Raw genomic sequence first — 12,727 nt, 5'->3', positions numbered from 1 at the left:
GAGGTGAATTGGAGTCTACCGATTAAACCTTTGCTAATGGTGGAATTACCAAACCTTTGCCCATGGCCGAGAAAGAAGCCAAGTCCAATTCAATAATTACCTTTCTTTTGTCTCTATCTTTGGACCGAATACCATTATTTTGATCGTTTCTGAATCTTGAGGTTGCTTCAATGCATCTGATCCCTCTCCTCAACCTTCTCCTCCTAAATCTTCGAATCCTAATGCCGCAGGAACGGGAACGAAACGAAATAAAGCATTTCTAGCGGATGAGCTTCTCTTCATTTTGTTTGTAGCTCTTTTGTTTGCCAGAATAGCTTGTTAGCAAGAAATTACCTTCTTAGGAAGCGAAGAAGAATACACCTGGTTGAGAATGCCCTCGTTGTTTGAGGTAAGTACAAAGGAGATCAGATCTGTCCCAGGAATCGAAGGATACATAAATATGAGATCAAGCATAGATTATAGGAAACAAGCAAACAAAACATGTTGGATCCCATCTTTAACTACACAGAGCAACAACCTACTATTGATTGATGATCTTACCTTCCTGAGAGTTGAGGCACAACATATGACAATGTCTACACTGGTTCAAATCCAGCTCCGCCAAAAATCTGGGGCTTCATGAATATGAACTAAATCCTTTTGTTTGTCTTCCATACAATAAAATGTTTGATCTATAGAAACAAAAGATAAAGAAAAAAGGGGAGCAATGCAAGCCCTTCTCTTTTCCTAGAAAAAAAACCCAGAGAATCAAACTAGAAACAACGCAGCACGCAGTGCGGAATAGGAGCTCCCGGGCAAAACGAGTCAGGAAAACAAAATAACCACACATGTGTCCAATCGCTACAAGGGACAACCAAATTGTCAGGGGTGACCCCCCCCTCGCCCCACTTAGATTCGTCCCTACTCATATGTACTCCCTCCATCCCATATTAATTCTCGCTAGTTGGCCTCCTCCCTAAGAAAAGTCTAGGGTTCCCCTGTCTCCCGCCAGCGTCGTCCGCTTCGTCTTTGGTGGCCTTAGGGCCATGGCGGCCTGCTGGATCTCGGCCCTTGTTGACAGGAGGGCTATGTTTTCAGTTGTTTCTTTGCGTTTTCTTAGGGTTTGTGTTCTGCTCATGAAGACGAGACGACGGCGACTCCCTGAAGATGGAATAAGGTCCTCCCCGCCTAGCACCCGTCCCGATGGTATGTCTAGCATCATCGGTGGGCGTGTGGAGGTGTGCCTCCGACGGATCTGTCCTTGGTAGATTTGCTTGGATCTGGTCGTAGTTCGTCTACGTTCATGTGTTTTCAGGTTGGATTCTTCTGATCTACGCTACTCTTTATCAGCGGCAGTTGTTGTTCTGCTGCGCTGGTACTATGGGGCCTTAGCATGACGATTTCCCAACTATCTACTACAACATGTTTTGCCCGGCTCCGGTGAGGAGGGACAATGACGGTGACACCTTCGGCTCGCTTCAGTGTTTATAGTCGTCGTTAGGTGGTCTATGAATTTGGATGTAATTTCTATTATTTTAGGTGTTCGGTGTACTGCCATGATTAAAGATGAATAGATCGAAAGTTTTCTCGGGGAAAAATTGTCGCTAGTAAGTATTCTTGGTTGGGATATAAATCTACTATTAAGCATGCAGATCCACCTGAATCTGTGTCGCAACCACCTCAGGGCATCTACAATGGTGTTATCTTAGCAGTGCCATGTAGGATAAATGATGAGGTGGAGGAGAGAGAATTCATAAGAAAAGACTTGTCTTCTCTTATTTAAGAAAAGACAAGAGATGATCTTTTAGCATAATATGTCTCACCATGTTTCTAGGAATAACTAGTTATTGAAGATAAGGCTAAGAGATGACCCATTGTAGACAATTTTGTTTGTTATCTCTAAATTACATGCAAGACTTAAGATAAGACTGTCTTATCAATCATTGTACATGCCCTCACACGCAAAGGCACGCGCGCCACGGCAAACCGAATCAGTGTAATTTTTAACCCAAAGCACGCACCTTATTACTGAACACACTGCCTCGTTGGATCGACCATAAAGCCTTGGTTTGTCCGGCGACGCATCTTCCGCGGCCAATTAATTTCCAGGCCTTTGATCCCTTGCTTGGCAGGCACTCGTGCCCGTACGAGGATCTACCTTGTAGCCCCAATGCTTTGCCATACATCTAATCTAACCCGATGTCATAAGCATCTTTCGTGCTGGTTACGTACCACATCCGCTAAAGGATCGATGGTCACCCTGGAGAACAACATCAATGAGATGGGTGTTTTTGTTCCTTGCTGGAGACAAGATGCATGGCACCTCCAAAAGAATCCTGCCGGCCGTATGGGCTCTCCTCTTTACCTTTTGGTAGCTTTCGCTTTCGCCGGTAATCCTCTGCGCCAAGGCAAGCATATTTTGCCGGTTGCCCGCTAGCTATAAAACGCCTGGCCATGGATCCTATGGTCTCCATCAGCAGTCAGTCGCTTCACTCACTCACTCACTGATCACCGGCCTGCAGATCGGTCGAAGCTAGTTGAAGGTCTCTCACCGAGAAATTTGAAGCAATGGCGGCGGGTCTGCAGGTGTTCGGGCAGCCGGCGTCGACTGACGTGGCCAGGGTGCTCACCTGCCTCTTCGAGAAGAACCTCGAGTTCGAGCTCGTCCGCATCGACACCTTCAAGAGGGAGCACAAGCTGCCCGAGTTCATCAAGCTAAGGGTGCGTATCATCATCCCTGCCATCTCCATCCATCCATCCATGCATCCATGGTGCACTTTCTTAATTTGGGTTTGATCATGTATAATCTCACTGTTGACGATCGTCCGTCTCGATCTGCAGGATCCTACCGGGCAGGTGACTTTCAAGCATGGTGACAAGACCCTTGTTGGTAAGAAGCAGAGTTAATTCTGATCCAAAACAGCACACCGATTGAAGAATTTAATTACAGAATGTGGTTCTTGTCTTCTCTTCTGGTGGCAGATTCAAGGGCGATATGCCGCTACCTATGCACCCAGTTCCCGGAGGACGGCAACCGCGGGATCTACGGCACGGGGTCGCTGGAGCGCGCGTCCATAGAGCAGTGGCTCCAGGCGGAGTCGCAGAGCTTCGACGCCCCGAGCTCGGAGCTGGTCTTCCACCTGGCCTTCGCGCCGCAGCTTAACATGCTCCCCGACGAGGCCCGCATCGCGGAGAACGAGAGGAAGCTGCAGCAGATGCTCGGCGTCTACGACGAGATCCTCGCCAAGAACCAGTACCTCGCCGGCGACGAGTTCACGCTCGCCGACCTCTCCCACCTGCCGGCCTCCCACTACATCGCCGGCTCCCAGAGGGGCAGGAAGCTCTTCACCTCCAAGAGGCACGTGGCCAGGTGGTACGACGCCATCTCCAGCCGCGCCTCGTGGCAGCAGGTGGTCAAGATGCAGCACGAGCACCCCGGCACCTTCGAGTGATCGGCGAGCTCGATCGCCGTCTGTCATCCATCGGCAACATGCATGAATCTTTCATCGGGCCTCATACCGTGATGTCTCCGTCAAGGTCCCTCTCGTCTACGTTCGTTCGTTCGTTGTCGTGTTGGCTAAAATAATGTGAAGCCCTAAAGCGCGCGGTGTCTCTCGTAATGTCTTCCATTTTGCAACACCATTGTCCTTCCAGGGGTTGTAATGCTCAGTTGCTTTCAGTTCAGCAAATAAATTGTTCCCAATCGAGCATTCTTGCTCGTTTGTCTTACATGTGACTTGATTTTACAGGAGCCTACTTTGTAGATGAAGGCATTGATATGCATGTTCTAAGACACAAATGAAAAATTTTAATGTTGCATGATGACAGTGACCCAATGAGCGCAAGAAATCTCAAATTGTGCATATAGAAACATTTTTACTTGTTTTTTTGATAAAAAATGCTTTTATTAACTTTAAATATAGTATCAAGCGGATACAAAACCTAATGAGTTACCCCCGATCTCTGCATAACTAACATGACACTAAAAGTCTGGGAAGAAACCAACATATGGGCAACAATAGAGTCATATAGGACCGACATATACCTATGTCGAAGAAGGTGGTAGACCGATCCAAAGATTATGCTGCCTCCCATGTTGGGTAATAACTCCCTGGCGACCTACTCCAATCGCATACACACCGCTTTGAATAGCGGTTGTTACTTTGTTCGGTGTAGCGTAGACCACATACGAAGCGAGTGCGTATAACTGAAAATAACTTGCAAAGGAGAAGAGTTTATGCTATTAAAAATCAAATCATTTCTACATAGAAAAAGCAATCATAATAAGCCATACACTTTCACCCATAACGTATTGACCCTATTTGGAATACCGTCCAGCCAATGACCAAAAATATTTATAACACTTATGGGTGGGTATAATTGGATGTTGTTTGGATGACTAATCATGTAGTATGCGCAAACTCTTCCAATGGAATATCTGGGAATACTAGTAAATCAAGGCCTCCTGTGGTTCAAAGGAAAAGTGTAGAAAACACATAGAAATAGAGTTTTTTTTTTCTACAGTGGCATCATTCAAACCTTTGGTTCAAAGGAATATAGCAAAGAAAATTTTGATTTTTTGTTCCTTTTGTCTTAGTTTAAGAGTTAAAAACACATGCATTTTATAATCCAAATGGACCTCCTTTCAAAAAAAATTACGCACGGAAAACAAGAGTAAGATCTTTAGTAGGAGTAACATAATACCATGCTAGTTATACATTTTCATGTTGTTTGACTATGATTTGACATAATAACATGCTAATTAACCTCCTTTTAAAATTCATGTTGTTTGACTTTGATTTTCATGCTAATTATACATAATAACTAGTGTAAGATCCTTGTTGACATAATAACATGCTAATAACGCACAAAAAAAGATATTACTTTCCTAAAAATGTCACTGAAATAATGGAACATTCATGAATAAAATAGTTGAAACCTACCTAGAGAAAAATATTTTTGATTTTTTGAAACACAAATGAACTTGTTTCAAAGATTATTTTCACGTTAGTAAAGGTTTGGCGATGCAATGGTGTGTGTGTGTGTGTGTGTGTGTGCGTGTGTGCGTGTGTGTGTGTGTGTGTGCGTGCGTGTGTGCGTGCGTGTGTGTGTGTGTGAGAGAGAGAGAGAGAGAGAGAGAACGTGGGTGGTGTTCACAACATTCTCGAAACAGGCTTTTGCTCCGCTTTATAAATAAAGCAACTATCATGTCTGTACAACAAGTTCAAGTGCAGCAAAGGAGATAATAGAGCTTCCTGGGGCATCGGCACAAACATGCCAAAAAACATAAAAGAAAAAGGGGGAAAACACCAATAAGTGTCCGGAATGCGTTGAGATTAGGGGTTTTTGTTTGTTAAAAAACATTCCACAATAGTTATAGAAAAAATAGGGATAAGGGATTTTTGTTTGTTAAAAAACCATTGCAAGGAATTTGAAGATAGAGTCAGAGGGGCGGCTAATAAAAAAACATGTTCAATAACCATCTTGTTGCGCGTCGTCGGCAGGGTCCATGCTAAAATGACGAATGCAAGCCATGAATCCTTTGTCTAGATAATGAGTGCCAGTGGTGCAATAATGCAAGGAATTTGAAGATAAAGTCAGAGGAGCGGCTAATAAAAAAACATGTTCAATAACCATCTTCTTGCGCGTCGTCGGCAGGGTCCATGCTAAAACGACGAATGCAAGCCAGAAGAGGTGTCTCCTTGTCCCGGTCTGGTTGCCCCAGGTTTGAAGTAACCCGACCATGTCTGGGGATGTCAGTCGGGCCCGGAGCCTCACGGAGAAAGCACCAAAGAAACCGTGCCGCCAAGTGTCCACAACATACATATGCTGTCAAATAACAAAAAAAAAAGAAGATTCAAATATAACTCAAATGTATGGGGATGTATAGCCACTCCGCTAGGTAGTGGATCCGTTAGAAATGAGTTTCCCGCAGATGACTATTCCCGAAGGTTTTAGAGCATCTTTTTGAGTCCTTGTATGAATTAGGTTTTTTTATTAGTAAAAATAGGCAATACATCTCTTTCCACAGTGTATGAGCAGGGACGCTATAAGTTTTATTGGCAGTCCTTTTTCTTTTCTTTTCCTCTTAATGAATATTGGTACTGGTCCTTTGCTTTTGTCTCTTGCTTGCTTAACGGGGTTTTGTATGTGTCATGTCACGAGATTCTGATCTTACATGCACGTGGTACGGTGATATTTTCATCTGCTCATAGTCGAGAGTGGTGTTCTGGCTCATAGGTGTAGATACACCTATTATGAAATATATATATATATATATATATATATATATATATATATATATATATATATATATATATATATATATACGCCTATTAAAATGTGTATTTAGACAACGGGTGCATCTACGCCTATGAGCCAAAGTAAATTTCTCAACAAAAACAGGAATCTGTTTTCTCTGCTTTTACATTTTATCTCTTATGATATATCTCAAGATCTTGCTCAATGCCCACACTCATTTTGCTTGCGGGTATAATCATGCATCCATGCTGCCGTGCCATGGCGGTGCCACACACACCAGACAATCTTGTGACACAGATAACCCTCCCCTTTCCCTTTGGCGCCCACCCACCCGACCCCCTTTGCTCTTTACCTCTTTTTTCACTTTGATTTCCCAGGCTTTATTTAGGTTTACCCTTGGACAAGCAAAGCATTTTGTTCCCTTGGCTTTGGCAACTATATAAGGACACTACATCAAATCAGCAATGCAAACCAGGCATCGCTCATACATTTGCGGCTTTCCAATTTGGTCTCAAGCTTTCGCTTCACATTCCGGTCCGGTTGAGTGTGGTGCAGCTGCAATGGCGAGCGTGAAGGTGTTCGGGTCGCCGATGTCGGCCGAGGTGGCGCGCGTTCTCATGTGCCTGTTCGAGAAGGACGTGGAGTTCCAGCTGATCCGCGTCGACGCCTACCGCGGCCCCAAGCGCATGCCCCAGTACCTCAAGCTCCAGCCCCTCGGCGAGGCGCTCACCTTCGAGGACGGCAGCCTCACCCTCTCCGGTAAGCTCTAAGACGCTCTAAGCGGCGATCGGCAATGGAGGTAGATGCAGGGTTCATTCACGATGGTTGCTGATGATGGTAACCATGTGTACTGTGCAGAGTCGCGGGGCATCCTGCGGCACATCTCGCACAAGTACGCCATGCAGGGCAACCCGGACCTGATCGGCACGGGGGCGCTGGAGCGCGCGTCCATCGAGCAGTGGCTGCAGACCGAGGCGCAGAGCTTCGACGAGCCCAGCGCCCAGATGGTCTACAGCCTCGCCTTCCTGCCGCCCGCCATGCCGCAGAAGCTCAACAACGGCGACGGCGATGGCAGTAATGGCACCGGGGCCGTGGTGAACGCGTCGGCGAAGCGCGTGACGGCGGCGGGGGCGGCCAAGGAGGAGGAGATGCGGAAGCTGTTCGAGAAGAGCCAGAGGGAGCTGGAGAAGCTGCTGGACATATACGAGCAGCGCCTGGAGGAGGCGGAGTACCTGGCCGGCGACAAGTTCACCATCGCCGACCTGTCGCACCTGCCCAACGCCGACCGCCTCGCCGCCGACCCGCGCTCCCGCCTCATGTTCCAGCGCCGCAAGAACGTCAGCCGCTGGTGGGACAAGGTCTCGCAGCGGGAGGCCTGGGCCTACGTCAAGAGCCTGCAGCGCCCTCCCACGTCCATCGGCGCCGGCGCCGGCGCGGGCGCCGACGCCGCGCAGAACCAGCAGCAGCCGCGGACCGTCGAGGCGCGGGACGGCAGCAGCAACAGCCACAACTACCAGCGCGACCAGTACGCCGACGCGAGCGACGGCGGCAGCAACTACCAGCGCAACCAGTCCGGCGAGCACAGCGACTACCAGCAGAGCCGGACGGGCGACGCGCGGTACTGATCGACGACGATCGAGCGCGAGCATGGACCTGAGAATGCGCTGATGCATACAGTACCTTTCTGTGTTCCTGTGTTTGATCCGCTGGCCTGTCCACTTCGTCGTAACTCGCTTCTTTTGTGGCCTGCCTGCACGTATGTGTGTTTTGTTTGCACCGGTACCCTTTTCTTTTCCCCACCGTTGTTGTTAATCGTCATGGCGTCTCCTGTGTAATAAAAAGTTTGCCACTTTCTTGATTAAACTGAAGATTGTGTTGTGCGTCAAAATGGTCCAACTTCACTTTCCATGCAAAGGATTCAATTACTTTAATTTTAGATAGAAATGCACTAGGGGTTGATCGCGGCCTGCTACCCGAGTAAATTGCAGGAAATCATCACTTTGATGACTAGGTTAGCGAAACACTACGTTACTTTCTTTTTGCAGAAAACAATATTTCTTGTGTAATCCCTTTGCAAAAACCAATGAGGACAGAAGAATTTTTTTTTAGGACTTCGATGGTAGGCGACGCGGGGGGCGTTTCGGGGGGGGGGGGGGGGGGGGGGGATTCCGCGGGCGACGTTGCTAGCGGCCCCGCGGCGGAGGCAGATGGCTGGACGTTGGTGCGCCTTGCCCAGGGGTGCGCGCGGCGGAACGCGCCGGTGGGGGCGCGGCTCCTCGCCCCGCCCCTCTCCGGCAGCAGGTTCTGGGCTCTGGAGGGGGTCGACTCCGACGACGACGACGACGAGGTAAGTAGCGAGGTAAGTGATGGTGGTGGTGGTTCGCCGAGGCCCCGGGCGGAGGAGCTTGGGGGCTCCTTCGTGGCCGGACGCCAGCGTGCCTTCGCTCCTGGTGGGCATGGAGGTCGCCGCCTGGCGCCGCGGATCTGGCGTCCGCCGCGGGGGGTGGATACGGGCCCTGAGGGTCGTTCGTGCACTCTGGCGGCGGTGGGCCGCTGCGAGGTGGCGCCGGCGGGGCCTCCTCTGGCCTCGGCGAGTTCGTCGGAGCTGACAGGGGTCGGCGGCGGCGACGGCGTGGCCGTTGTGGCTAGGGTTTCCGGGGAGAGGACGGACGGGCCCGTTTCCTCGCTGGGCCAGGAGGCGTGGCCCAGCCTCCTAGGAATTGGGCCGGGGGGCCCATTGGCGGCTCAGCCCGCTTCTTCGAGTGGGGGGTGCAGGGGCTCCCCTCCGTGCTTGGGCCTGTCCAGCCTGGCCCGACGACCTGTCGCGAGCCTGCGCAGCGGCCCGGGCCCAACGTGGAGGTGGCCGCGCGGGCGCCCGCTCCTATTAGTAGGTGGCTGTGGGTGCCAAAAGGAACCCTAGATCCGGCGCTAGGGTTCCCTGCCTCCCACTCTCAGGTGCGGCGTTTCGGGCACCTTGCTCGTAGCCTTATCCGCTTTGCCCCTCCCCCACCTCTCTCTTGCTCGTTCGCCGCTGTGGTGAAGATGGGCTCCCTCGCAGCGACAAGCCTCTCATGTCACCCCCGATTCCGGCGGCGGATCGACATCGCGAGCAAGAGCTTCGGGCGAAGGCACTCTCCAAGGCGTCGGTGAAGGCCGTGGAAGACGGGGGCTGGGGGCCGCCGCCTCCATGGTGGATTGCGGAGCAGGAGCGGAAGCATCAAGAGGAGCGCGGGCGCAAAAAGAAGAAGAAGGAGGAATACCGGCGCCGGGGGCTGGAGCAGAAGAAAGAGCTCAAGAGGAAGGAGTCTCGGCCCCTTCCGGGCTGCGAGCGGAGCGGAGACCCGTTGGCCAAGAAGCAGAAGCACAAGGGGGGTACGGTGCCGCTGCAGCTGGTGGCTGGGCCGGTGGCTTCGAAGGGCTCGGCTGACGCCTCGATCCCAGTGGAGGAGGCCGACGGGCCGGAGTGCTTCAAGTGCGGCAGGGTGGGGCACTACCAAAACACGTGCCAATACAAGCCCCTATGCGTCGTCTGCCACGAGGAAGGGCACGTGTCGGCATACTGCCCCACGCGGGGTCGGCCCCTGATGCTGCAGATCATGGGCAACGCCATTCCGGGCGAGGGCTTCTTCTGCCTCCCTTTCGTGGAGACGGAGGGCGAGGAGGTCCGGGCCCCGTTCGTGGCGGACGCGGCGATCATCTCGGCGGCGCCGGGCACGCTGTCGATCCCCATCTTGGAGGCGGAGCTCCCTCACCTCTTCGAAGGGGAGTGGGATTGGCAGGTGTCGGCCATCGACGTCGACCAGTTCTCGGTCGTCTTCCCCAACAAGGCCATGCTACGGATGGCGACCCGCAGCGGAAAGCTCTACCTCTCCCTCAACGACATCATGGCGGACATCAAGGAACAGCGCCAGGAGGAACCCAAGGCCGAGATTATGCCGGATGTGTGGGTCAAGTTGTGGGGTGTGCCACCCAAGCACCGCCATGTGGACCGCCTTATGGCCGGGACGGTGATGATTGGGCGGCCCATGGAGGTGGATCCAGCGTCGCTGCCGGGGCTCGGCCCGGTACGGATGCGCTTCGCGTGTCGCGCGCCGGCCAAGCTCAAGGGCTACGTTCAAGTTTGGTTCAACAGCGAGGGGTTCACCTTCCGCCTGGAGGCCGAGGAGGGCGAGTTGCAGGGCGCTGCTCCCCCTCCCCCGCCACCAACCAACGTGGACAAGGGTCCGAACGACAAGGACAGGGACCTCGACACGAGCATGGGGGATGACTCCATCGACACCGCCACTTGGGACAAGCTTGGGCTCAAGGACTAGGACTCCTAGGACGCGCCGCCGGCGACGGGCGCGGCGATGGACCAGGAGGAACGGCAGGTGGTGGTGGGCAGCAACCAGTTGGGCTTCAACCAGTACGGCTCCACCTTGTCCTGCGCTTCGGAGGGCCGCTCGATGCTCATCTCCCCGGTGGCTACGGTGGTGGATGAGCCTCGGGCTACCGCGGAGCGCTCTCCCAAGGCGCCGTCAGGCCTCGGGGTCGATGGGACGCGGCTCCACAAGAAGCCGGCGGGCCGCAAGACTCCCTTCGTGGCGCCGGCGAGCCCACCCTCGGGCTGTGGGAGCACGCCTGCCCCGCAGCGGCCGGTGGTGATGGCGCTGGCCTCTCCAGGGGGTCTGGTGGGTGATTCTCCGTCGGTCATCTCCCCTCCCGCTTCTGATGCGCTTCGAGTGGAGGTGGCAAAGGTGGCGCCCGTTTCTACGGCCAAGCGCTCCAAGGCGGTGGTGACGTCCATGGTGACGCAGGAGCGGGCGAGCTCCCGCCCGAAGGGTGCCAAGGGCAACCTGCCTGCCCTCCAACGCGCCCAACTCCTGCAGGCCCAGAAGAACCTGGAAACTGAAGGTAATCCCGTGCCCCGCTTTACGATCTTCGACGATTATTCTGATGAGTGCTTGGGGGGTATCTTAGCGGATAGTGGTGTTAGGATGTCTGACTAGGGGGAAGCACGCGAAGTTCTTTCTCTTATCTGTGCTAAGGAAATCGCGCAGGCCACGCTCGCCCAGGCAGCGTTGGCCCGCGTTGCGCCAGTCGCAGAAGAAGCAGGGGCTTCTCTGGTGACTGTTGCGCGGCCCGATCAGGAGGACAGAGCAGCAGGGGCTGCATCGTCCCCCTCCAACCGTCGTCTTGCCAAGACACGGCGCGTGGCCAAAGCGGTGACCGCTCACGGTATCCGCCTCCGCAATCGCATTATCTAATGCGTTACATATTTTGGAATATCCGGGGCTTCGGCCACGCTGGGAGGCGGACCCAGCTAAAAGAGTTCATTCGAAACGAGGCGATCGACGTAGTTGGCTTGCAGGAAACCATCAAGACCAATTTCAATCATCGGGACCTGCTAACTGTTGACCCGCTGGAGCGTTTTGTTTGGCATTGGGTGCCGGCGGTCGGGCACTCGGGAGGCATGTTGCTAGGCATCAACCTAGTTTGCCTGGAGGTGGTGGCATGGGATGCTGGCCGCTTCTTTCTGTCGGCCCACGTGCGCCACTGTGCAACTCTCCGCGAGTGGGAGGTGATTGTGGTTTACGGCCCGGCTGATCACTCGCGCTCGCTCGAGTTCTTGGGAGAACTCCAGGCAAAGGTTGCGTCTTTGGGCACGCGAAACCTTCCTCTGCTTGTGGGAGGGGATTTCAACTTAATCCGTTCGGGAGCGGATAAAAACAATGGTATTATTAATTGGACAAGGGTGTCCATGTTTAATAGTGCAATTGCAGCTATGGCCCTTAGGGAAGTGGCTCGCGTGGGGGCACGCTATACCTGGACCAACAAACAACTTACACCGGTGCGGTCGGTTTTGGACAGGGTTTTTATGTCCCCGGAGTGGGAGGCGCTGTTTCCTCTTTGCTCCTTGCACGCCGAAACGAGGATAGGGTCGGACCACGTCCCCCTCATTCTCTCCTCGGGGGAGGAAAGGCTAAAACACAGTCCTCGTTTCTTCTTTGAAACCGCGTGGTTAGAGTCTCCAGACTTTGAGCAAATCTTCCTATCGAATTGGGAGAATTGCGTCGCCCGGATCGGGCGCGTACGCGGGCCGATGGAGTTCTGGATTACTGCAGGCGCGGGCCTGCGTGCGGCCCTTAAAGGGTGGGGGGCTAACCAGGGGCGCGACGATAAGTTGCTTCGCTCGCGTTTGATTGCTGACCTTGCTCAGATGGACGCTGTGGCGGACGTGCAGACCTTCTCGGAGCAAGAATGGGCTCAGCGCTACGCGCTTGAGACCCAGGTTGAGTCCCTCCTCCGGGCTGAGGAGGAGTACTGGCGTAGACGTGGAGGAATCAAGTGGACGCTCAAGGGTGACGCGAATACCAAGTATTTTCACGCCTATGCAAATGGCCGTCGTCGCAAATGTGCAATCCTGCGCTTGCAATCTGAGCAGGGGCTCATTTTGTGGCAACAGGATATCGTACGGCACATTTACGATTTTTACATCCATCTCATG

At 52.8% G+C, this 12,727-nt stretch overlaps 2 protein-coding genes across 2 annotated transcripts; both read left to right on the top strand.

Annotated features, from left to right (window-relative positions):
* The first annotated feature begins 2,457 nt into the window (after positions 1-2,457).
* LOC123108322 (glutathione S-transferase F8, chloroplastic) lies at positions 2,458-3,708 on the top strand. Its single transcript, XM_044530140.1, has 3 exons — positions 2,458-2,700; positions 2,821-2,869; positions 2,962-3,708. The coding sequence occupies exons 1-3, from the start codon at positions 2,548-2,550 to the stop codon at positions 3,429-3,431; spliced, it is 672 nt and encodes a 223-aa protein (XP_044386075.1). The 5' UTR covers positions 2,458-2,547; the 3' UTR covers positions 3,432-3,708.
* A 3,006-nt stretch (positions 3,709-6,714) lies between these two features.
* Positions 6,715-8,108, top strand: LOC123108321 (glutathione S-transferase F10). The gene is made up of 2 exons (XM_044530139.1): positions 6,715-6,999; positions 7,099-8,108. Exons 1-2 carry the CDS (start codon positions 6,801-6,803, stop codon positions 7,863-7,865), a joined length of 966 nt encoding a protein of 321 aa, XP_044386074.1. The 5' UTR covers positions 6,715-6,800; the 3' UTR covers positions 7,866-8,108.
* Positions 8,109-12,727: the final 4,619 nt, after the last annotated feature.

Source organism: Triticum aestivum, chromosome 5A, assembly GCF_018294505.1.
Source record: "Triticum aestivum cultivar Chinese Spring chromosome 5A, IWGSC CS RefSeq v2.1, whole genome shotgun sequence".
NCBI lineage: Eukaryota > Viridiplantae > Streptophyta > Magnoliopsida > Poales > Poaceae > Triticum > Triticum aestivum.
Note: the sequence above shows the minus strand (reverse complement) of the source record. Positions and strands in the feature narration are given on the sequence as shown.

Excerpts from the sequence above, each read along its gene's own strand:
- LOC123108322 (XM_044530140.1), top strand. The coding sequence starts at position 2,548 with ATGGCGGCGGGTCTGCAGGTGTTCGGGCAGCCGGCGTCGACTGACGTG. Across the intron at positions 2,701-2,820 it reads CCGAGTTCATCAAGCTAAGG|GATCCTACCGGGCAGGTGAC; the intron begins GTGCGTATCATC and ends CTCGATCTGCAG. Across the intron at positions 2,870-2,961 it reads TGGTGACAAGACCCTTGTTG|ATTCAAGGGCGATATGCCGC; the intron begins GTAAGAAGCAGA and ends TTCTGGTGGCAG.
- LOC123108321 (XM_044530139.1), top strand. The coding sequence starts at position 6,801 with ATGGCGAGCGTGAAGGTGTTCGGGTCGCCGATGTCGGCCGAGGTGGCG. Across the intron at positions 7,000-7,098 it reads CGGCAGCCTCACCCTCTCCG|AGTCGCGGGGCATCCTGCGG; the intron begins GTAAGCTCTAAG and ends TGTACTGTGCAG.